Below are 25812 nucleotides of genomic sequence, written 5' to 3'. Positions count from 1 at the left end.
AGACAATAGTGAGTTTGCACACGAGGAAGCTGGATTAAAGAGTCTGGTGCATTGTGTGTATCCTGATCCAGCACTATACCAGCCACATCTGCACACTTCACTCTCACTGGCTTTGTTTTATGGTGGTGCATTTGCATGCTCATTTGCCTAAATGAAGTCTGCTTTCTCTTTTTTTACTCCCTTTAACCTACAACCTTTCAGTCAAGGGAACCGTCTAGAGCTCAAAGGCAAAAGCACATTCGGTGTACAGGTGAGGGTTTCCCTCAACTTGTCCTTCTGGTTTTCATTTCCGCCTGTCCTTTATTTATTCTCTCTCTCAGCCGGGCCCATTAGGCAAGCTGCCAGCACAGTCTTAGAAGCTTTCAGAGGTAGTTGTTTAAAAAAAAACACCTTTCTCTCTTTAATCTCTCCCTCACTCTGTCATCCTTTGTCACCCATCCAGCACGCATTTGTGGGCTTGGTGCGCACAAACTGTGGCTTTGAGCGTGGGCATATAACGCTTCATTTTCTAGTTTGTTTTGTTTCCCTTTTTTGTGTGAGAGTGTGTGTGTTTGAGAGAGAGAGAGAGAGAGAGAGAGAGAGAAAGACAAATGAAACGTTTTCTGTGCCAGTGCAGGTGTCCAAAGTTGCTGTACGGTCATAAATAGTGCAGTGCGCTTATATTGCCTGATGCGTCATCCCCACACACGAACACGATGCACATAGACAAATGAGGATAACAGCTACCCACCTGCACATATACAGTATATACATTTTACACACACACACACGCACGCACGCGCACACACACACACACACACACACACACACACACACACACACACACACACACACACACACACACATGTGCACGCACTTGCAGAGAGGGAGTTGCCAGGTTAGGTCGGGGTTATTCTGTGCTTTTGCTCTGGCCCATTGACTCAGGATTGGTGCCCCACTTTGGCCACAATAGAGGGATTTTCACCAAATACACATATTCACACAATTACCTTCACACACGACTGCGCATACACACATTTATACACACACAGACACACAGAAAAGTACAGAGGTTAAACAATGCAGATGCATCGAGAATGGAAGGGTAACTGCTGCACATGCATTCCCAACCGACCCACTGTCTAAACCACTGAGTCAGGCTGCATGGCTGAGTGTGTGTTTGTGTTTTTGTGTACTATATCTCTTTTTGCTTTACGGGCTCTCGTTCTTTCTCCCTCATCTCTGCCCCCCCCCCCCCCCCCCCCTTTGACTCTCCCAGTCTGTCATTGTGTTTCACCGCGTTGTCATTTCCAGCAAGGTCAGCTCTAATGACAAGCCAACGTACCGTACACAACACGGCCCAGTCATAATAATAAACAGCAGGCAGCAGAGGTGTATCATTTCCACCATGCCGGCTTACTTACCTGCATAGCTGTAGGTAGCAGGTCCCTAATCACACACACTGTCACGGTATGAGTCAGGGGGAAGTCCCGCAGCCAATATGCAATGACACACTTTTCTGAAATGAAAACACTAGGTGGCCCTTATTTGCTCAAGTGACAATTGTGAATGGTTACAAAGAGAACAGACCTCGTTCATGATTTGCTTTAAAGCATATCCACTATCAGCACAGGAGAGATTATTTGAGTGACTGAGGAGAAAGGGAAAGGAGTGTTTGTATAACAAAGATTGCAAGCTGTTTGTGACCCCATGCTTCTATGAGTATGTGATATTCACTTCAGCTCTCAGAGCCACTCCCGCGGAGACACATCTCACTGGCTGAACTGGCTCACAGAGACGAAGGTTCCAGACCATCTGATAATATGTGTGTGTTTTTTGCTCAGAAAGATATGTCTTTTTGGAAGGAACTCTCTCAGGAGTCATGTTTTCTCACCAGAGCGAGAGGCTAGTACACATGTCAGACACTCTCACTGTCGCAAAGAATGAGTGGCCCAAATTCATTGAGAATTCCCAGCTGTAGTAGCATTCCGTCTCCGGAGAGCGAGACATAACTCACGAAAGGTCTTTGAGTTGGAGGGTGTTTGCATTTGTCACTACTGGTGCCCCTGAATCCTGCGGTGGTGACAGCAGGTATTTGGAGAAGGTACAATGAAATCCCAGGGTGTACTCTCGCTCCCATGTCTCATTTTATGAAGATGAAAAGGGAGACAAAAAAACCTTAAAGGTGTTAGAGTAGAAAAGTGGACTGAGAGGCATTTTCCTGTTTTTCCCCTGCAACGTAGGCAGGGAAAATGGATCATCCCACACTTCCCTCAATGACCAGGGACAGGGGAAGCTCATTTTCTGCCAGTGCCCGTTTCATCATCTTTTACTATCTTGTACAACAGCACAGCGGTTGAGATAATAAGGGTAGCTGCATACTGCGCCTTCAGCGCCAGGTAGTAAAATACATTATAGTCCTCCTTCCCTTGCTCTCACAAAGCCAGCGCCTTTGCCTGCATACATGAGAGTGGGAAGTGGAGAGAAGTAAAGAGACAAGGGATTTGCAGTAGAGATCCCTGTCCTCCATTTTGTGCGTGTTTGTGTATTGTGGATATGATGTGTGTGCATGCCTCTACAAGGTCCAATTCCCTTGCGTATAAGTAAGGTAAACTGCAAGTGTGTATGTATACAAGTATTGACAGCAAGTGAGTCCAATTGAAGTGTATTGACCCCTGTTCCGCTCAAGAGCGCCTCTTTTGTGACGCCTAACTTTATTACCCCGTCTCCATTCAAGCCTTCTGTTGGGTTATATATCTTCTTGAGTTTTACAACCTGTTACTTACTGCATGTGTGTGCATGTTATCAAGTGTGTGTGTGTGTGTGTGTGTGTGTGTGTTGCAGTGCCCTGTGGGAAGCTGAACTGTTTCTCAGGGAGATTTGCTGTTGTTTCCTTTACCCCTGTATGAAAACAAATGTCTAATTGAGATTAATTAGCCCGACAAGGAGATGCAATAAAACGTTGCACGGTACTTCACAGATCACCCACCTAGATATCTGTCTCACTTTCACTTAACGTAACATGTCCCTAAGCCCGCGCTTTTTGCCATGGAGTTATTCACTCACTTAACTGAGAACAACTTTGGTCAAAGCGTCTTATCTCTCCCAGGGAACAAGGTTTATGACATTGTTGTAAAGCTATTGGAAGTTCTATTGATCTCCCCCGCTCCTCATTGTCTGACCTGGTTGTTTTCTTTCTGCTTCCGTTTACAGAGACGCTGATGGACACGAAGTGGGCAACAACAGAATTAGCCTGGACTTCACACCCTGAGACCGGGGTAAGTTTACTGTGGGGTGTGTCTGCGTGTGTGTGAGTGCCTTTGTGTTTTCATGTAGCCGAAGACTGATTTATTTACAAAGACATAGAAAGACGTGATAATGATGTGTCCAAAATAACTGCCTTTGGAGATTTTCTTTGTAATTAAACCCTGTGTCATGCACATACCTGATCATTTGTGGATAGTAACTTTGACTCTATACTTCCATTCAACGGGGCAGGTCAGTGTTTAGTGTGTGCCTGTGCAAGTTTCTTTGAAGCTGAGCAGTCCCGTACGCGCCCATCAGCAAATCACTCAACAGGATAGGTTTTAGGATTCAACAGGATGCGCTTTTTAGCGAGCTGAAAAAGATACACTCCAATTCAATTTCACTGATCCGCCCAGTCACAGATGTCCCCCTTCCTCTTGCCTCAGTGCACTCAAAACACGTGAAAAACACCAGCTTCCTCATGAACTAGCCTTTTAAACACTAAACTATCTCTTAGCGTTGACCCATTGCACATCCAGGCATCCACATCTACCACACACAAAGTGCCAGTGACAGCCTCATCTCGCTTTCCCATGTGGTCCCCACAATGGCCTAAAGAGGAGCAAAAAAAGAGAGTCTTGACCCCCATACTTCAAAGACCCCCAAGCAACCACCCCGCCCCTCTCCCTTTGCCTTTGTGCGTCCCCTCTGACTTGGCTCTTGTGTTTTGAAAGGTGGGCCCCCATTTTTCTTATTTTGTTTTTAACCCAATGCTCTTGCGGGGAGATTCCGGACCCAGCTGTTCCAAGTCACCCACCCCTCTGTATTCTCCTCATCCTTTACTTCCAAGTAACTAAGCACTAATGAAGCCAGACACTAGCCACCTCAGCTCCAACAATCAGTATAGGACAAGCCCCCTTACAGCCCTTTGTGCCTTCCGTTTTCCTTCTTCCATCCTCCCGTCCGTCCATCTTCCTTTGCCCTCCTCCATTGAGCTTTAATGCAGCAGTGACGCTCCCACCGGTTCCATGCAGAATGGCTATAGGCACGCCTCCCTGTTTATTTTCCCAAGCAAAACCAGCAACATATGCTCCTTTTTCAAAAGATATACATACAGCGGAGACCTGCCGAAAGAATTGAGATGAGTTTCTCCCATGTCTTTTTTTATTTTTTGTTTTGCAGCAGAATTTTCCCTGAGGTCCCTTTTCAATCTTAATGTTTTCCCCTCCTTTTATTTTTCTCTTACACTAAATATTCATCAATAATGCAATCCTCACTGTGGCCTTCCTTGTTTCCTACACAATGTATTGTATGTGTGTTTATTTGTATGCAAAAAGGAGCGGCACAACGCTCTTTTGTTAAAGGGTGACAAGTGGTTAAGAGGAACCCGATACAGTGGCTGAGAGGACAAACAAAACAGCTCACTGAGAGAGCAGAAAAGACAGGGGAGAGAAGTGAGACTGAGATTAGGTAAATTCTAGAGAAATTGCCAAACAAAGAGGGGAAGACAGCACATGAGAGGGGGAAAAATCTATTTCTTACCAGACAACACCACTCTCCCATTGACACTGTACAGCCAAATCTGAGTCACAGCATCTCTTACTTGATTCAGAATGTTACACAACACATACAGATATAGGAACAGACTTATAGCTACGCAGAGGGAACATCAGCTGTATGTACGTAGTTGTGAAAGTGAATCCAGAGACAACCAGCACACAGGTGTTACACTTAATGCTAACATAAAGGCGTAAAAGATAGGTTTGAAAGCTCTTACACAATAGTATTTGTAAGAGCACATTCAATTATTGATATGGGCAAGAACTGCCTTCACATAGCTTGTTATTTGAGTGTGTGTGTGTGTGTGTGTGTGTGTGAACCGGTGTTCTTTCATATTGTTTGAACGCTGTGTCTACACTTTGGTATGTGGATGTGTCAGTCCCACTGTCTGTATAGCCTGTAGCTTCTGAACATTATGCATGTCTGTGTTTAGGATTGTGTGTGTGTGTGCGTGTCTGTGTCTGTGTATTTGTGTGTGTTTGCGTGTCAGCACCTACCTCAAGCTGCACGTGTTGTAAGGACTATTTATTTTCACGATGTCTCTTTATTTTGTGTGTGTTTGTCCGTACACCGTATCATTTATCTTACAAAACAGATGGGCTATGGAAGGGGAATTCCGCTTAATTGCACGGCTCCCCTCAGACCTGGGATGACACCCACAGGGGTTTCCATAACCATACACTGATAACAATATACCAAGTTAGTTGGCTTGTGGAGATAATAACTATTGTTCGTGTATCATTGTCTGCTTTACAGACCCCCAGCATGCTTAAACATGTTATGATAAATTCAAATATCTTCTAAATTAGCAGCGGAGAGTTTATTCATAATAACAACAAACTGAAAAACTAAAAGCACACTAATTGCCATCACTGAGCTTGTTGGAACTACAGAATTTAGCAAAACATCTATTACAATGTATGAGGGGAACTCCTTGTGCACAACCTGCGTCTTTGTACTCGATTCACATTTCAATCCATAATTTATTCCTCGCCGTTTTGCAAATATTTATAAAAAATATATGTTTCCAACTTTGCACTTTCGGCTTTAAGGAGAGTGAGTGTGTGTCACTGAGGCATTGTTCATTGTCATCTGAAAGTAAAATTCGAAGCTCTAATCGGGAAGGACAAAGAGAAAAATGGAGCGGATGGCAAATCTTGCATAACGATTGATCTTGTTGGAAATCGATGCCAAGAAACTTGACCCTTTTTCACATGACTTAATTCTACTTAATGTATTCAGACTTGGTAAGTATAGGCGCTTAGAATGTTTGGCCACTGGCGGTTGTCTCTCTTAACAAACACATAGGCAAATAGACACACACACCTACACATACTTACACTCAAACACACAGAGCAAAAACACGCTCAGGCAGACAGAGTCACACAAGCAAACACGCACACAACCTTATACACACACCCACCAACACTTGGCAGTATTGCTCTTTTGCAGCGCGTGATTTATTATACTAAACTAAAAACCCATTGACACTTCATGCTTTTAGCCCTCCCATTGACCTGGCTGGTGATTATTGATTCCCCCGGTAGCTTCCTCCTTCTCTCTCTCATTGGGCTATCGTTTTAATGCCACAGCCGAGCTTCGCCCATTCTCCCTCTCTTCCCCCGTGGCCTCCATGGGTCTTAGATGAATAGCCTTGTCTGCACCACATCCATATTGCAGCTTTAATTAAGATGCTCAGAGCTCAGATGGAAACAACTGGCTCTGGAGAACAAATTGGCGCCTTTATGCCAGAGTTTGTAGAGACAGTCAAATGTTCCGTGGCAAACTTCGGACACAGGAGAGAGCAACCATAGACACTTTATTACGCTATAGACGTGTCTTGGCATACAATACTTAAGCATGCCATTGTTTTAGGATGGGGGGTGATTTATGTGAAATACCAACATGTCAGAGCATTATAGGTTCAGTCTAATAGATTTAAGCAGCAAGTTCAACGACACCAATGTAAAATAGTTCAAACTTTTGGCATACATGCCTGCACCGCTCAACTTTTGATCCTTTTTCTTTCCATTTAATTTTCTTACTCGTTGTCATTTTAATTATTGAATGCATTGCCAAGATTTATGCAAATTGGAATTGTCTTTGTGAAAGGTGCTCTGCTGGAAAACCTGCCAGGCCTTGGCTTCGCTAAAAAAGATAAATGCACTCTTTAGCTTAGATATGAAAGGGAATCAGATCCCTCAGCACACTTGAACACACACACATTTATATTATACACACAGGAATTGCTATTTGAAGTGAAATTATGTAATTGTGGTGTCCTCATTCGAGATTGAAAAATGCATTAGATTAAGGCGTCTCACAGCAAAGCTTTTACACTCTAGTTTGCTTGCGCTCATTTAATGAAGCTGGTAATCAAAGTTTAGAGAATTTAATCCCATTTTTATCCAGAGTAATTCACCCCCTGGGCACTGTAGTAGCATTGAAATATGTAGAGGAGTGTAAAAACAGAGAAGCATGAAGGTTAACCGGCGTCTTTTCCCCCGTCTTTATTAGAGGACGTTGCGATCATTGCTCTGTAATTGAAGTGTAATTGGTTGTGAAGCAATGTGGCTGCTACTTCCAAACAGATATGAGGTAAACATGCGGCGGTGGCTCTGTGGTGAGGAGGTGACAGGTAGCTGTAATTGTGATGAATTTGTAGTCCTTGTCCCTGTCATGTTGCTACGCTCACCAGAGATGAAAGGCGTGTTATGGCAAAAAGCAAGGGACAGTAATTGAAAATACCTAAAAGGAGAACCAATAAATAAATGGTGTTTTGCTCCTTACACTCAAGTTCCTAACATATGCCCTGTGTCCTCTATAATGCAACTCAGAGTAAATGTAGAAATTCATGTTTAAATTTTTGTTTGTATTTGTCAAAATGAATATATCAGTCAAAAATATCAACACACATTGAAAGCCCCTCTAACCAAGTCATGTTTATCTTCTGCTTACTTTTCAGTGGGAAGAAGTTAGTGGCTACGATGATGCCATGAACCCCATTCGGACGTATCAAGTCTGTAATGTGCGGGATATTAACCAGAATAACTGGCTACGCAGTGACTTCATCCCACGGAAGGATGTTCTGCGCGTATATGTGGAGATGAAGTTCACGGTGCGCGATTGCAACAGCATTCCCAACATCCCAGGTTCCTGCAAAGAGACCTTCAACCTCTTCTACTATGAATCTGACTCAGACTCGGCCACAGCCACCAGCCCGTTCTGGATGGAGAACCCCTACGTGAAGGTGGACACCATTGCCCCTGATGAGAGCTTTTCCATGCTTGAGAGTGGACGAGTTAACACAAAAATCAGAAGTTTCGGGCCATTGTCCAAAGCTGGTTTCTACTTGGCCTTCCAGGACCTCGGTGCTTGCATGTCACTCATCTCAGTGAGGGTCTTTTACAAGAAATGCTCCACCACCATCGCCAACTTTGCCGTTTTCCCAGAGACGGCAACAGGGGCGGAGGCAACGTCCTTGGTCATTGCCCCGGGGACCTGTGTCCCCAATGCCCTGGAGGTGTCCGTGCCAATCAAGCTTTACTGCAATGGGGATGGCGAGTGGATGGTGCCTGTCGGAGCCTGCACCTGCTCTTCTGGGTTTGAAGCAGCAATGAAAGAAAGTCAATGTCAAGGTGAGTGTTTTCACAACAAATACTTCAGGCCAGTCCAGGATTGTTTGACTCAGTGTTTTCTGACTGTGGATTAATCTAGAGGTTAGAGAGACATACTTCAACAGGGTACACAAGGTTCAAGCCATGTTTTAGCTGCTGAATGGTTGCAGAGTAAATTCAAAGAATCCTTTCGAAAATCTACAGAGCAGTTTGCTATTTAGTTAGAATTTCTCTATGGCAATCAATAATGCATGACATTGTTACTGCTGAGAAAAGTAGCCTCTGCATTCTAAGCACATACAGTAGTATCTGCTGCATGGTGAATTACAATGATTGAGTAGTATGGGGTCATTGTTTTGCTGAAGGACACATCATCTGGACACATGACTGTTGTGGTTACACTCATTTTTTGGAGAGATTGAATCTGTATTGTTTTGGCTACAGGTAATAGCCTCTAGCACTAGATAATCCAACCGCCACATTATTATGACCCATTAACATTCCTTGTATACTTTCAAACATTAATCCATTGACTACATGGTAGAATAATACACACTAGGTGACACTGTCAGCAGACAGCTGTTCATTCCTCCGACTTTGGTTTTGGCGTGATAGCTGGTGGCCAAATAAATGGAAATTCAGAGGGAGCTGTCTCCTTCTGAGCGCGGGGATGGTTTCAGGTCTGATGGAAAACATGACGGGTTCACAGAGGTTGAGAGCAAGGTGAATTTAAACAGCGAGGTCTTGTTTGAAATGGAGTGCAGGTGACAGCATGAGAATACAGAAAGATAAATGGAATATCTGCATGTCTTCAGAGGTATGGAGGCGGCTTAGGGGGTGCTTAGGTCAAATGGAGACAGCACAATGAGAGAGAAGGGGAGCTGACAGGGTTATTGATCAGCAGAGTTTAAGGTGTCATGTGCACGAACAGTTCATCTATAGTTTGCGGGTCATCCTTGCCTGCCTGGGTTCAGGGTGCTAATTTTTCTTCTTAGAGCAGAAAGAGAAAGAGAGAGAGAGACAGAGAGAGAGAGAGAGAAATAGAAAGAGAGAGATAGAGAGATGTTGTTTAAATACCTTTTGTTCGGTACCCATAATGGTGATCAGGATTCAGCTTCTGGCAAATGCTAAATGTTAGCCGTGTGCACACTTTTAGAAGGAGCATCTGTACGATTGAATGTTTCAGAGAGATAGAGCACAGTGAATTTAAAGCCTGGTGTGTGCGGTTTAAAACTGATTTGTTTGTTCCTGGCAGCTCAAGGTTAAAGCCCTGGTGACATGGGCCCTGATAAAATGCTCTGTGATCAAGCTTCACTGGAAACCACAAAGGAGGATACATCTATGTCTCCCTCTCTTCTTACATCCCCCTGTCCTCGGGTCCACTCTCCTCTCCCACTATTTTACCACATATTCCTTTCCTCATCATCTCTTCACCATGACTCTTCCTTCTCGGGCTATTCTGTTGTTGTTCCGACATACAGTATCCAGCATGCAGTGTCTTCTCCGGTTCCAGTACTATTGTGGATATTCTCCTCTTCCCTTTCCTTCCCAATCTCAAGGCCGTTGCTCTCATTACTATGCCACCAGAGTTAGAGTAGGAACGTCTGCATTAATATTAATCAATGGGGCTTTTTTTGCCTTTCCACCCGTTTGCTGCACATTTTTCTTCCCCAATATTCTTCACTTTTTTTCTTCATGCTCCACACTTTCCAATTTCAGCATACATTCTAATCAGTTACTTAAGCTCTATGTTCTGCATGAGAGGATAAGACACAGGGGAATGGGGGGGGGGGGGGTGCCTGCAGGATTAGCATTTTCTATGCCTCCACCTCTTCCACCGCTCCCTCCCTTTTTTCTCTAGCCCCTTGTCTCTCTTTCTTCCTCATTCTTTAGTGGTTCCTCTGAGAGTAAAATGTATGAAAGAAGGAGGATGGCCCCTTTACTCACTGGAAGTGATTGATCAGCACTTTCAGTTCCTTGCCTGAAAAAAAGAGCTTGTTTTAATGGGAATGCTCCCTCAACATCCTTCGTTAGGCTAACATGTTCAAAAACTCAATACGTTCATCCCCTGTGAGTTGAAAATGGCTCGTAGTTTACTTTTTGTTGAGCAAACTTTACTTAACCTTTAAGGGTCATGATACAAAATCGAAGTGCCTGTTCTCCCACCTGGTAAAACCCAAGGTCATTTCTTATCAGTTTATCAAGCGTTACTTCCTGTTAGCCAGAGGTGTGGAGGACTCTGATTAATGGTGGAAGAACAAATACACTCAGTTCTAATGTACACAGTGCTGTTAACTGGTGGTTTTGTGCTAATATTGAACCTTCAAAATACGGGACAACAGCAGGGGCAGGAATTGGTCTGCTGGAGAATTGACATCCAATCTTGGTTGTTTTCAACAGGGAATCGGAAAAAAACATAGGAACTAGGGTGATAATTATCAGTCGTAGAGACAAACATGGCAGCGTGTCCTTGACATTGACGAGCTTACACACTGGTGGGTCAGCTAATCAACTGGCTCTTGTAAATTTTGCCCGTCTTGCCTACTCTCGTCTTTTTATTAAGCACTGCGGAAAACTCATTCATCTTTTAACAAGACAGTTTATCACAGATATGGGGCTCGTCAAAGTGTTCTTAAGCACATTGCCACTGTCAGTATTTCAATGCATGTCTGCAACTTATCAATTGAGTTCTAAACATCCATACACAAGAAAGGCTAGCAGTGTTTAGTTTTGGTTTGAATATGTTGAAAATAGGTTTGTATGGTATGGGAGTGATTTCAAAGTAAAAAGGAGGCATACTCTCATTGTATATCGTAGATACTGTATATGAGAGTGGCCTAATAACTGCTCATAGGGAAAATGTGACTCACAAAGTTGTAACAGAAATGTTTAATTAAGTAACTTTTACCTGAAATTGTTATGTACAATCCTTTAACTCCTCCATTGCTAAGTTCTAAACGATTTAATTATGTGTCAACATCTTCACACTTTTTCTTTCTTGTTTTGTTCAGCTTGCAGCCCTGGCACCTTCAAGTCTAAACAGGGAGACGGTTTTTGCAAACCCTGTCCAGCAAACAGCCGTGCCAGCTCAGGAGCAGCCAGCATTTGCTCCTGTCGAAATGGTTTCTACCGCTCCGACACTGATCCTCCCGACTCACACTGCACCAGTAAGTGAAGACTCCTTTTAACTGATAGCATTGCACAAGCATGTTTGAAAGTCACAGTGACAATGTCATGACAGTGTATTGGGCACCATTAACCAACATTATTGTCTGTGAGGTATGTTTTCCCTAACAACTTCCCTCTCAAAATGTGCCTTCAAATGTTGACAAAAGCCCTTCAGAATATTTTCCCACCACACGGATGGCAAACAAGTCAGCTTTCCCAACGTTATCCAAAACGTTATCATCCAACCCCTCCCCCGTCTGCCTCTCCCCGTCAAGTCTATCTGTTCTAAATGCTGCCACCCCTTCATGGCCAGACAGTGGAGGGATTTTTCTAGTAGCTGTGCCTTTGTTAAGAGCAAACGTAGAAGCATATTCATTTGCTAGGAAAGAGAGGAGTGGATCCTTTTTTTTCTGTTGAGTTGCGTGAGCTGACTCTCAGTCGAGTGAGAGATAAGGCTCCGGTAATTGGATAAGAATTTGCCAAGGCTCTGCCAATAGTTTGTCTCGCTCGTCCACCCCATCACTTACACACACACAAACATATTTTAAAGCCCCTCGAAACACACACACACACACACACACACACACACACACACACACACACAGAGTAAATGAGCATACAATTTAAATTTGAACTCCTGTCCTCGTTTATTCTTAAGAACTACTGGAACAGTCTTACCATGTGATAGAAAGAAACATCTGTTCTAGTTAATCCATTATAAATACCACAGCGCAAGGAACACTCCTGGGTCATGAACTGTGTTGACAGCAACTATTGAATTATTAATGCATGTATGTATCATGATATGTAAAGTGTGTTTTGCGATATTAAATTAAAACTATCTATTGTCAGTATGTCTCTGCACTGTCACCAAGGCACATTTCTTTAAATCTATTATTCACAGAGATTAAATTCATTCTCATTCCTAACCTGTTTTCCTCATCTCCTCCACGCTTTTACCTCCCTTCTACAGCTGTTCCCTCTGGGCCACGCAGTGTCATCTCAAGTGTGAACGAAACCTCGCTTGTGCTGGAATGGAGCGACCCACGTGACTTGGGCGGCCGTGAAGACATCTTCTACAACGTCATCTGTAAGAAGTGCCTGCCCGAGCGGGGGATGTGTTCGCGGTGTGACGACAATGTTGATATCTCGCCACGCCACCTGGGCCTAACCCAGCGCCGCGTGGCTGTCCGTAATCTACAAGCCCACACACAGTACAGCTTTGAAATCCAGGCGGTCAATGGTGTGTCCAACAAGAGCCCCTATACACCCAACTTCTCGACAGTGAACATCACCACAAATCAGGCTGGTAAGTAGAGCTGCAGCCTTGTGGCTATACCTGTCAAAAGACCGTTATTCTACTTGTGGGCGCTTCCAATTTCAAAGCTTGAACAAAAGGCACAAAGGAATGTCATCTGCCATGTTCTGTGCCTAAGAAGTATAGATACATGTCTTGTATTCATGTAGGAGTATGGTACATACGTATATTCCCTTTGAACAAGGATTGAGAAGAAGACACTATTTTCAATGAGCTTGGAAAGGGACCTTTTTCACACACCCACAGCATGCTCTGTACTAACACTGCTTCAAATAGCAATAGCGAGGCAGTGTGTATTGAAAGTGTTGAACCCTCAGGATTCTAGCTGCCTACTGCATCCATCTCTTCACTCCTCCAGCCCACATTGACAACAGTAACAAGGCCAATGTAGCCATCAGAACTGAGATTTATTTACATTTAATTTTTTGTACTGCAACCTAGCTGATGTACAGTATGTACAGAATAATGTTGGGTAGCAATAAAAAGCTATTATCTGTGGTCAGTGAGATGTATAATGCAAATTCAATGTCAGGGTAATGACTTTAAATAGGTTGGTAAGCATGTGGGTTGGTCATTGGTTCGTTAGGTAGGTACAAGATAGAGAGATAGATACATAGATAGATAGATAGATAGATAGATAGATAGATAGATAGATAGATAGATAGATAGATAGACAGACAGACAGACAGACAGACAGACAGACAGACAGACAGACAGACAGACAGACAGACAGACAGACAGACAGACAGACAGACAGACAGACAGACAGACAGACAGACAGATTGCTTGATTTAACTTAACAACATCAATAACATTCGGTGTTGTTGCGCCTACTCTTCACTTTTGTTCTTGTGAGTTGGTCTCTTTGCTGAGGTTCTCTCTTGGATGTGTTTCGTCGCTATGTTAAATAAGCTATTTCTGAAGGCTCAGACAGCACCAAGGATTATCCCTCGCTCCTTCCCCCCATCATCTCTCTCTCTCGCCCTCACCTCTAACCTTGCGTTCCTGCTCCTGAAAGATGCTTTAGGAATGCCGTCTGCCCCATGAGAGGGTGTCATTGTTTTACAGGGGGTCTGGTACTGGGCTGACAGGGACCCCTGTCCATCCTTGGGTGCTTGGGGTCAGTTGGGTGCAGCAAGAGAGGGGAAGGGAAAGGATGGGGCAAGAGAGCATAAGCTGTGATCAGATTATCCCCCGGTGTAGTTCCAAGACCATCCCTCCATGTGCATTCACCTTTTAAGAACCAAAATAAATACCAGGGTGGTGATAAGCCCCAGAGGCCACCCCCATAGTTACTGCAGTGTCTTTTCTCCGAGGAGGGCCCCTAATCCCCTGGCTAGAGTAACCAGGGGATCGTCCTAGGAAGCATTGTTTACTGGGGGAGAAAGAGAGATGTGGAGGGTCTGGGTGGATGGGGCAGGCTTGGGAAGGAAAGAGGCAGGGAAAGTAAGGTTTAGGGAGCTAAGAGAGAGAGAGAGAGAGAGAAAACAGAAGGATGTCTGGCCACATGAAATTATAAAACACAACCGATGGAGTAGACTGCGAGGAGGGAGTGAGTCAGAGGTACAGAACAAGCCTGAACTTTGAAAAATGCGAAAGAGAGACAGGGAGGTAGACAGCTCTTGGTCATTAATAGGCATATGAACAAAGCATGAAAAACTCAGGTGGGTGGAGTGCCAGTGTGTTTTATGCCTGTCTGTAAGTGTGGAACAAACCAATGCATGTATATTTGTATATTCTGTACCAATTATATAACTCATGTAGTCTATATAGTGTGTCTGGACATCATTTATTTTACAACTTGAAAGGTTAACAAGTCTATGGATCAACAGTGCAGCAGTAGTTCAGCAAGCACACAGTTGAAGGGTCTTCATCTGTATGGGTTGTTCCTAAGCTTACCTACAGTTGTTGTTTGGAATAGGCAATTGCATGTACCAGAGACTGATCCATCAGTTTTGCATTTTGATTCTCTTGTCATCGGAGCATTAGACATCCCTTCTCCCTCCCTGAGGACCCTGGGAGGGAGGCATTAGTGGGGAATGGCTCTGCATACTAACTACTGGCCAAAGGTTTTCAAAAAAAGCCCACAGCCAAAGACTTTGTATCTGGGCTTCTGTGGACACACAAAGGGTATAGAACTTGAAAAGACATAACACAGAAAACGCCAAATAAAGCTGATTATACTTTATGTGTCTTGCCCTATCTAGCTCCATCTGCAGTGCCCACAGTTCACCTCATGGCGGCCACAGCAGGCACCATGAGCCTGTCCTGGCTGCCTCCTGAGAAACCCAACGGAATCATTCTGGATTATGAGATTAAGTACCATGAAAAGGTAAACAGCAATGTAAATCACTGCCTCTAATTCCTTCCAATTTCATTGACCTCCATAGTCTATGTTTCATTTATGTTAATGTGGAAAACAATGCCTCTGCTGATAAACACATGGTTGAAATGAGGCACGACACCAATCACAGCTTGTGTGATCATCCGCCCCTATTTATGTTCCCCCTTCCCGTCAATCTTTTCTTCCCTCGTGCTCGCTCTTCCCCTCCAATCCAATATATACAGTATATGTGATGTTCTGCCCTTTAATCAGTCTTTCAGGAAGGGTAGAGCATCATGAGGGGAATGATGATGAAGGGTAAAGCAAAAGGGGTTGACCTATGGTATTGTTTTTCATCACCTATTTTCTTTGTCTCTACAGGATCAGGGTGAAGCCATTGCCCATACCATGACTGCCCAACGTAGCAACGCCCGCATTGAAGGTCTCAAGGCTGGCACGCCCTATGTGGTACAGGTCCGTGCCCGAACAGTGGCTGGTTACGGCCGTTACAGCAGCCCAGCCGACTTCAGCACCAACCTGCAAAGTATGTTTCTACCATACTTCATTACCTAGGGGATATAATAGAATATTCGTAGCTTAGCAGCAGTATATTTATAATAATGCTGTGCGTAAGCCTATGAAAATAATGGAGGCTCAAGAGCTTACAGGGGTACGAGCTACTGTGCCTATTTTTGATTTAAAAAACAAATGAAATCCTTGTAGAGAAATTGACTTGATTTGAAGAACATCTATACATTATTAGCAACCAGTCAAGGTATCAGCCTTGAATAGTCTTGAATAGAACTAATATATTTGTCCCAGGTTTGCTCTTTGCTTAATACAGCCCGAGGAACACAAGGGCAGGTTTTTACCTATGTATGCATACAATTCTCGAGAAGGTGTGAGAGGCATACAAATCTATTGGTAGACTTGCAGTGTATCACAGTCTTCAGCTTTATAAATGGTTGTGTGTGTATGATTTCGTAACCACCTTTTCTCTTTGACCCACAAAGGCGACCCTCCAAAGTTATTGCAGGCCCAGCTGCCACTCATTGTGGGATCAGCCACTGCCACCTTGGTCTTCATCATTGCAGTTGTCGTCATTGCTATCGTCTGCCTAAGGTCAGGATACAACTCTTTTATCACCCTCTCAAAAAGTCTGAAAAGATGATAACGAGCAGCATGGGTAGCGACAAACAGTGTAGCAAAACATTATTATGACTCAGTCATTTTAACCCATAATTTAAAAAAAATGGGGACTTACAGGAACAATTTTGGAAAATAATTTCCCCTTATGATGGAAAACATTGATATTGCTCCAAAATGTCGACTTTGTTCACATTTCCTCCATACCAAGACAGAGAAGTCTGCACTGATTGCTGTGCCACTTGTAAAGGCACTGAATCCCAGATTAGCCTTTTGAATCCGTGAGTAGAAAACAGCTTTGGCCAAAATGCTACTTTGCTCACTGGACACAGCATAGTGGAGCAGCTGTTGGGCCTGATAGGCCTGTCCTCATGGCCCGGCACTCAGAATCAACTGTGCTGTTTCCCCGACTACAAAGCACCCAGATGTGCCGCTGTCTGCTGGGCCCAATTGACTGGGAAGATGTGAGCAGCTGTTCAGACCTTTCAAAAAGTCTGATGCTGTATCAGCCGGGTCTAACCACACTCGTTTATCCGTATACCACTCATTTGTCAGGCAGCAAATGTAGTGCTTGTGTCTATATGTGTGAAAGGTTGGCACCCACTGCTGACTGGCGGCCAATGGGTTCCCTCCACAAGCCAGTTCAGTCAGAGGCTGACAAGCGTGGGCATTGGTCACGCCAGGCTGAATAATAATCTCCCTGGCTACCCCTCCTCCCTTTTCTCCCTTTTGCCTCTCTGCTCTATTCTATTTTCACACCCCTACATTGTGTCTCTCTCAGGGTCTTGGCTTAGCTGCCACAGAAGAAGAAGGAGAAAATAGTGATAATACAAAACGCAGAGCTTCGGCATATTCCGGAACCAAATTAGAATTTGAAATAAGATGCAAATTACTATCGGGTATTATTGCCCTGGTTACTGGTTAGACAACAAAGGGAGCACATTAACATGTAATTTTAACAACCCAACCCCCTTTGCGCTGTCATCATCTTTGCACACATGCTGGGGGATGGATGAGGATACAGAGAGAAAATGATAGCCGATAAATTGATAAAAAAGAAAAGAGAGAATGCCAGCAAGCGAGTGAAAGTCCATGAGGAGAAAATAAGAGGCAGATTGAACCAAAATGAACATTGTGATATCCGTAGGGTGAGGAAAGCGAGACAGCTGAGCTTGCTGTTTGAGACTGCTTTTGTCTCCACTGCTCAATTTAGGGGCACCGGGAGTGAATGGCTTTCACTTGTGGCTTTCAGACAATGGTATGATATCCTTTTGTTTACACTTGTGTTTTAGTCCCAAAGTATGAATCATTGTACCACCACCAGCCATTGATCTAATCTGTATCTACACTGTATCCCTTGCGTCAAATGTAAAACGACGAAACATTTTCACCTTGCCACATTGTTGCGTCGCTGTATCTCAACATCTATACAGCAGACACTATTAGGGATCTGTCTCTTCTCCCCGTGCCTTTGTTCAATTTGAATATTCACTCCCGGCTGTGTGGAGTCCATGTGACTCAGTTTGTACTTTCATCTTTCTCAACAGAAAGCAGAGGAACGGTTCCGAGTCGGAGTACACAGAGAAACTGCAGCAGTACAGTAAGTCTCTTTGCTGAGATGCCCTTCCCCTTTGAACTCGTTAGCATTCCTACAAAATTATTCTCCTCAATTTATCATCCCGACCAATATACAATAGCTTACATGACATAAATTGGCTTGATCATCTAGTCCACAATGAGGTATATAATGATATATCTCTCATAGCACATACTGTATATATTTGATCTAGGCTTGGTTGATAAAGAATATTTTTCAGAATTGTACTAAAAACCTTATCTTTTGTTGACATTTTGTTGGATGCCAAAGATTCACTTTCCTGTTCTTGCCACTGAATCCCCTATAGTAACGCCGGGAATGAAGGTCTACATTGACCCCTTCACCTACGAGGATCCCAACGAGGCGGTGCGCGAGTTTGCCAAGGAGATCGATGTGTCCTGCGTGAAGATCGAGGAGGTCATTGGCGCAGGTAACCCACCAAAGCTCCTGAGCTACAGGGGGAAGGCTGCTAGTCACCTCCAGGCCATACCGTTAGAGGACTTCACACCAAGCGGTACTTCCACTCAATTCATCGCTAGCCCTCTCCTTGCTCCCTATACTCTCCCACACTCGTCACCGTAGGAATCCCCCTTTTCAGTCTTATAGTATATGTCTCCAGCACTACCCTGTGTTTCAAGAACTGCTAGCTACAGTTGGTGCTCTTTCAGTTAATGTGAAATTCCCAGTCCAAGCGCAACAACTTTGTTTACAAAGTCAATGTAATGCCTTATGTACAGTGGGTTATCAGTTTATCTGTGTCCTAAAAGCAGAGCCCAATCATGGTACATGTTATAAATCAACAGTAATTTTTAACTGATTGCCCCCCCCCAAAAAAAATCTAATGGAAGCAGGGTTTGGACGATGTGAGAATCGCCCCGTACAGACGGGATTTATTTCATTAAGGGATATACGGAGCGCGTGTCTGTGGGTTTTCTCTTATCACTTCCAGTATTAGTTACAGCCTTATTGTTTTGTTTTTTTGACACACTTGTTGGCCGTATTTGTATTAGTCCCTATACAAATAGACACTTACTTATCTCTTATCTGCACATGAGGTTCTCTATTTCCATATAATTGCAGCGGTCACCAACATTTGTGTTCTGCGCATGTAGCAATTTCTATTAGATTTTTCTTAGTAACTGAGTTGAGTAACTGGGTTTAACAAATCAATAACTTTTAATTAGAAGCATGGCTAATAGCATCCCCTTGGAGCATAATTCCAGTCTGGATGGGGAATAAAATATTAAAAGGTTCCTAGTCCAGGATTGGCTTTCTCTGACCCTATCCAAATTTTAGTTTCTGGATAACCTTTTTATTAAAGAGGGCTTCTACCACTGTATTTGACCCCTGTTTCTGGCACTTACACCTGTTCCACTGTGCGGTTGTTCCCCCTCCTTTAGAAACCCTCCCCAGTATTTGATGTCGTAGATAGTAAACTATTTGATGTATTTGATATATTGCATAGTAATATCTCTGCTCAAAAGCTGCAGGACTGTGCCAAGTGAGGTTGAGTTTTCTTAGCATTGTATCTGAGCCAAAATGGAGGACGGTGTGATGGCAGAGATGGGAGTCCCTACTACTGCTTCTGCTACTACCATTACTACTGCTACTACTACTACTACTGCGACAGCTCTTCTACTGCAGAGGCTACTTGTAACCCGCCGTTTCCCAGCATTCACCTTCAAAGTGACGAACCCTCAACCCCTGTCTTCCATGTCCCCGTCCTCTCCTCTACCCCATTCCTCCATCCACCCCTCCATCCCCCGCCCTTTCTACCCTGACTTCCCCAACTTTGTCACCTTTGCACCCAATTTTGACACACATCACTCTCATCGCTCAATTATTCTTGCATTTTTTGCACACGCTTGGTGTAGACTCTAAACGAAAAGCGTCTGCCACCCCAACAACCCCCAAGCTTCTGTCTCCACCTATCTCTTCCTCTTGTTCCCGCTATTCTAGCCCCTCTCAAGCTTAGCACCGCCCCTTGATCCACCCCCTCTGTCCACCCAAGCTTATTTCACCCTATCATCCTATTTTCTTTCTTTCTTTTATTTCTACACCATTTTTTATTTAATTTCTTTTTTCAAATCGTATGTCTTCTCACAGTCCATAATCATTGCAATCACGGCCACACTCCATGTTGTTTTCTTTCATTCCTTTAGCTTAACAGCACAGCGTGACTGTATGCTCCATTATTACCACCATCCCTTTGACACTGGCCTAGAGTCCTGGCTTCTCTGGCAGCTCCCCCCTGTCCCACCCCGTCCTGCTACCCTTCCCTGGCTCCTTGGTTCTAACCATTTAACTGTTCCCTCTCCCCCCTCTTTGCCTCCACTCTCCTCCACTCTTCCGTCATTCCTCTCTCCCCTCCCTCTTTATCTCTCTCTCTCCTTCCACCTCTCCTATTTCCTCTTTTTTTTGTCTCACCTGGACTCTCGCAGGAGAGTTTGGGGAGGTGTGCCGCGGTCGCCTCAAGCTGCCTGGGCGCCGGGAGATCATCGTGGCCATCAAGACTCTCAAGGTGGGCTACACCGACCGGCAGAGGCGGGACTTCCTGTCCGAGGCGTCAATCATGGGCCAGTTCGATCACCCCAACATTATCCGTCTGGAGGGGGTGGTCACCAAGAGCCGGCCCGTGATGATTGTGACCGAATTCATGGAGAATGGGGCGCTGGACTCTTTCCTAAGGGTGAGAAGAAGGAAAAAAGGGAGAAAAAAAACAGGCACAGAACAAATGCATTACACACAAGAATAGCTCTTATGCGAGCCACTTCCTTTAAAACATGCATCTGGGATTGTTATCAATAATGCAAAACTATCCAACAAGTTAGCCTGATCTTACTTTTAGTTATCTCACGTTCTTTGGAGCCATACAAAGGTCTACTCGAGCTCTGCTGCAGAGCCCACAATGGATACTGTTATGTGCCAAATAATGCATTCAGGCCATTTGTGAAATTAACAAAGAGCGTATTCTCCAATGAATAACTGCCTCAAAGTCACATCACACAAATTCAGAAGACATATGCAAAGTACTGTAAGAGATACCAACAAGACAGAAAGAAAGAAAGAAAGGTAGTACACAAACATGTCTTCCTTTGATATACCAAATAATCTATCCTTTTCATTATTTTTTCAGCTCAATGACGGGCAATTCACAGTGATTCAGCTGGTTGGCATGTTGCGTGGTATCGCAGCAGGCATGAAGTACCTTTCAGACATGAACTACGTGCACAGAGACTTGGCTGCCCGTAACATTTTGGTCAACAGCAACCTAGTGTGTAAGGTGTCTGACTTCGGCTTATCTCGTTTTCTGGAGGATGATGCTGCAGACCCAACCTACACCAGCTCCCTGGTGAGTCAGAATATAAATGTGCACATGTGTTTGTCTAAGTGTATTCATGTTTGAAGTCAATGTTTAAATGTGCTAACATGTAATGTTTTAACATCAATATATCCAACACTAGTAAATATCAGACCCTTTTACCAATGAATCCAAAGCATTGTGAAAAGACAGGTGCATTAGAAACTTTGAAAAGTCTCTTCCCACATGACATTACCATAACCATTATGGGTGGAAAGAGCCTTTTTCTCTCTCACTATGGTGCAGATGGGAAAAATAAGCACAGTTATACTAATATAATGCAGCTGAATTCATGTTTATTGCTGAATTTGTTACAATTTGGAGACACAAAAATGCCTAACAAGGGAAGAATTGTGGACACTTGCGAGACCTTAAATGTTTTTGACTGCATGTGTCCACTGAAACTAGCCGATTTCCAGGTATCTTGCAAGACCCGTAGCTGACAAGTGAATTATTACATGACACAACATGTCAAATTGGCAAAGCAGGTTAAGGCACATAGGAAAGGGTCCTTTGAGATTGATTATATTTGTCATAAATCAAAATGAGCTCTGGTATAAAGATAGAAAAACCTCATCTGACCTGTATATTATACAGTAGTTTATGTTGTGTGCTGCCGGGTATGTTAATTTAAAAAAAAAACGGAAACGGACATTCCTCTTCCAGTGCAAACGAGTTAAAGCTTTCTGAATATGTTACATTGGCAGAACAAAACAAGTTATTTAGGCTAATTAAAAAGTAGCTTCTAACATGTCCTGTTCTTGTTCAGTAAAGGAAAGCAAAACAAATCCCATCTTTAAGTTTCTTGGTGATAGGAAGCAATTCAGTTATTTAGGAAGTTATTTACTTTGAGAAACCCTGCTGGCATGATATGCCAAACATCTTGCCCACAGTTCAATTAGTCTGCTAGTGTTATGAAAGGATTCTATGATGGATATGTTGATGTTGAAAAATACAGGTCGTTGCACATTAAATATTCGTATAGCTTCATGTCTTTGTACGTATCATTTTCTGTAACTGTGGTACTAACCTTGTGTGAATGTGGTGTTTGGGTCCTTCAGCATGCGTCCATTTGTTGTGCATCAGCATTTCCCTCAGACGGTGTTTTTTCTCACCCTCTCTCTTCCTCTTGTATGTGTGTGACTCTGTGTTTGTGCTCCATCCCTCCAGTATTTCATGCTCACATACTCATTCGCATATCCACAGGGTGGCAAGATCCCCATTCGCTGGACGGCTCCCGAGGCCATCGCCTACAGGAAATTTACCTCGGCGAGCGATGTGTGGAGCTACGGCATTGTCATGTGGGAAGTGATGTCATACGGCGAACGGCCGTACTGGGACATGAGCAATCAAGATGTAAGCTGGGATGAGGAGGAATTTTTTTCTTCAAACATGTCAAATATGTGTACTTCATTATATTGATAATATGTTTTCAATTGAAATATTTAGCAAGATTGCTTTTTGCTGTGACATATATAAATATAGGTATTTCAAATAGTTTTTTTATACCAGTTTTGCTATCACTGCCCACAAGTCTCTTTACTAGCCAACCCACAACTACTACTGGAAGTCAATGTTTTCCACGTTTATTTCTATGTATTCCCTAAAGGTTTTCTCCTGTTTATCCCTGACTCTCCCACCATTTCGCTCATCTGCCGACCCCCCCCTACCCCCCCCACTGACTTTCTCTTTTCTTCAACACATGTTTCTCATTGTGCTGATGTCTCTGCCGTCCTTTCCTCAGGTGATAAATGCCGTGGAGCAGGACTACCGACTGCCCCCACCGATGGACTGCCCCACAGCACTGCACCAGCTCATGTTGGACTGCTGGGTGAAAGAGAGGAACCTACGACCCAAATTCACCCAGATCGTAGCCACGCTGGATAAACTCATCCGCAATGCTGCCAGCCTCAAGGTGGTCACCAACAGCGCACAGTCTGGGTAAGTTCTGATACAGTGATATGAAGAGTATGTTCAGAAGCAGTATGAAGGCACTGTCACGTAACGCTGCGTTGTGTTCGGTGGTACCGCTTATTATAAAAACTGATTTTGAACTGTGATACTGTTTCTGTTAGTTTCCCTGGATGTCCTTGTTTAGCGGGATAAGTTATCTTCTTAACAGGCAATAATATCCAATTATGGTCAAAAAAGATAATGGTATTTTAATATTAATATAATAATATTAGTGCTAATTGCCTTCTAAAACTCTTTCATGCTCTTCTTGAGCCATATGTTGGAGGGGATCTTCTGGACTATTCTCATATATTCCAGTAACAGGTCATTAGTTTATTGAATGAAGTAACTTGCCAAGCCATTTCATTTGCACCTTAGCCAGACCAACCGTGATAATGATTTCCACTATCAAATATCCCTTATCCTGAGTTGATACGGTGTACATGAGTCACTTTGATTCAGCGGTAACAATCTCTTAATGCCTATAAAGTGCAGATTTCCTCCCATACAACTCTTTAGATCTCACAAATGCAGCTTAGGCCATTATGCAAATCCAAATTACCATCACTCAATACAGCCCTTAAAGCTTCTATTCCGCCAGCTGGGAGCTCAATCAATGATGTCACATCTACATTTAGCTGCGCTACCTCTCTCCACAACCTGTTTCTTGGAAAGAATTTGGAGGATAGAAGGTGGCAGAGTTGGAGCGATAAGGAGGGGGGTGACCTACCTATCTGTCCCTGCATCAGGGTCTTTCTGTCTTGAGGGAGGGTTGCAGACAATCCTGGTTTGGGCTCATGGGGGAAACCAGGGTCTCGGTTGGCCACTGGAGTGACGTTCTAAGAAGATTAAGCTTGCGGTTAATTAGCTCGATTAAGGCGATGCAAAAAAGCGATGGGAGCGCCTTTTAATTAGCCACTAACGAGATTTTAAAGGGGCCAGCGGAGAGGTGGCCTCCTGCCGACAAACCCAACAAGGGAGGAGTGAAGGATAATACCTTCGCCCTGGTCGGCTTTGAAGGGTGGCTGGAGGGTAGCTAACAGTCTCTCACAAAAGTCCTTTAGTTGTGTTTACTTCACATGCATTATTGCACGGTTGTATTGCCGGTGTAAAGTTTGATAGCAACTGCTTGTTGGTGACCTTAGGCTTGCAGCATCAGTGTTGTGAGTCTGCAGTTGAGTTTGTGTTGCAGAAATCCATTTGCTGTACAGTTTAACTTACCTTACTGTTAGGAGAAACTGCAAGTCCCAATCATGACCCTGAATGGAGGCAAAGCCTGTAACTGTCTCATCAGCTAGTGAAACATATTACCCAGCTTTCCCGCTGTGTTTCTGCTCGGGGCTCGCATGTCGCCAGCAATGGTCTGGACTCTTTTGAAGCCAACTTTAGAGAAAGAGGACTAACAATACTCCATTAAGGACAAGCCAGAGTCTAGCGTTAACGACGGCCTGAGGCCTTGGGCTCCGAAGCACAGGCCTTATTAAAAATCACTCCATCTACACCACTCAATGGAGCCTCTGTATCACTGTTATTAACTCCCCCTCTGCGTCTTTTCTCCTTTCTCCCTCTTTCTCTCTCCATTCCTCTTTTAATTGTTAATGGATTTAATGCCATCAAAAAGGATGACAGGGATCAACAGAGCAGAGAGGAGGGGATACAGTGGTGCTCTTTCAGTTTGCCTGCTCCTTCATCTGTTACTCCTCCTTCACCTCACACATCTCCCCCTCCACCTCCACTCTTCTTCATCCACTCCACCTTGCTCTGAGTTGTAGCAAGCTTTTTATTAAAACTCCCAAGGTGGCCTCTCTATCTACATCATTGATCAGCACAGGGGGTAAGGTCCTCCTTCAGAAAGGCCCTTTTAGGCTTTCATCAGGTGTGCAAGAGCATGCAAAACACACACACAAACACATTCACAGGAATAGGCACACCGAACCTATCAAGTGACTAAATACTGTATATTCATATGCATATGCAACCATCTGTGTTTATTTTCCTCAATATGTTTCTCAATTGTCATTAAGCAGAAGAAGTATGTTTAATGCTACTACACAATGTACTTTAAAGCTTATGGTTTGGTTTATAGACGTGTGAAGCTCATATTTAGACATGAAGCCCAGCCGGTTTGAGCTGAGCACCGAAACCTCCCAGAATACAGTCTTACCTAATCATATCCAAACCACATGTTAAAAAGTGCAGCTCAGAACGACAACTCAGATTGGATGTCAAGTGGATTATTTTTCTATCAGTTTTGCCGGCCCCCCATGCAACACAGTGGCATCCCTATTGAAGCACAAATAATATAAACCAAAAGCAGGAATAGTGCTATTCAGACTTTGACTACAATAATGCCAAATGTGTCACTATGACACCTGTTGTAAGAATTTGCGCTATGAACATACAGCCACCGCACCATACCAGCTGCAACAGAGCCTACACCCACCACCAAAGCCTCCAGCCAGTCTCTCTACAGTGGAAGGAAAATCCCCCTTTACACCCCCACCTGAACACAACTCCTTACATGTGGAGAAGAGGAGTGGAGGA

At 43.8% G+C, this 25812-nt stretch overlaps 1 protein-coding gene across 4 annotated transcripts in view; it reads left to right on the top strand.

The window, feature by feature from the left end:
- The window catches only part of ephb3b (eph receptor B3b), a 59928-nt gene that overhangs the window by 27336 nt on the left and 6780 nt on the right, over positions 1 to 25812 (top strand). For 2 of the 4 annotated variants that reach the window (XM_080032047.1, XM_080032045.1), the window contains exons 2-14: positions 3193 to 3257; positions 7751 to 8423; positions 11414 to 11569; positions 12544 to 12879; positions 15096 to 15220; positions 15593 to 15755; positions 16225 to 16333; positions 17905 to 17957; positions 18250 to 18384; positions 20396 to 20643; positions 21091 to 21306; positions 22522 to 22671; positions 23060 to 23256. In XM_080032047.1, coding sequence (XP_079888173.1) covers positions 3193 to 3257; positions 7751 to 8423; positions 11414 to 11569; positions 12544 to 12879; positions 15096 to 15220; positions 15593 to 15755; positions 16225 to 16333; positions 17905 to 17957; positions 18250 to 18384; positions 20396 to 20643; positions 21091 to 21306; positions 22522 to 22671; positions 23060 to 23256 — 2626 coding nt within the window. Of the gene's footprint in view, positions 1 to 3192; positions 3258 to 7750; positions 8424 to 11413; positions 11570 to 12543; positions 12880 to 15095; positions 15221 to 15592; positions 15756 to 16224; positions 16334 to 17904; positions 17958 to 18249; positions 18469 to 20395; positions 20644 to 21090; positions 21307 to 22521; positions 22672 to 23059; positions 23257 to 25812 lie in introns of all 4 variants that reach the window. The other 2 variants (XM_080032046.1, XM_080032044.1) reach the window with 1 other exon arrangement.

This window comes from Ammodytes marinus (genome assembly GCF_949987685.1).
Source record: "Ammodytes marinus genome assembly, chromosome: 8".
Classification (NCBI taxonomy): Eukaryota; Metazoa; Chordata; class Actinopteri; order Uranoscopiformes; family Ammodytidae; genus Ammodytes; species Ammodytes marinus.
The sequence above is the reverse complement of the archived record's forward strand: the minus strand, read 5'-3'. Positions and strand labels throughout refer to the sequence as shown.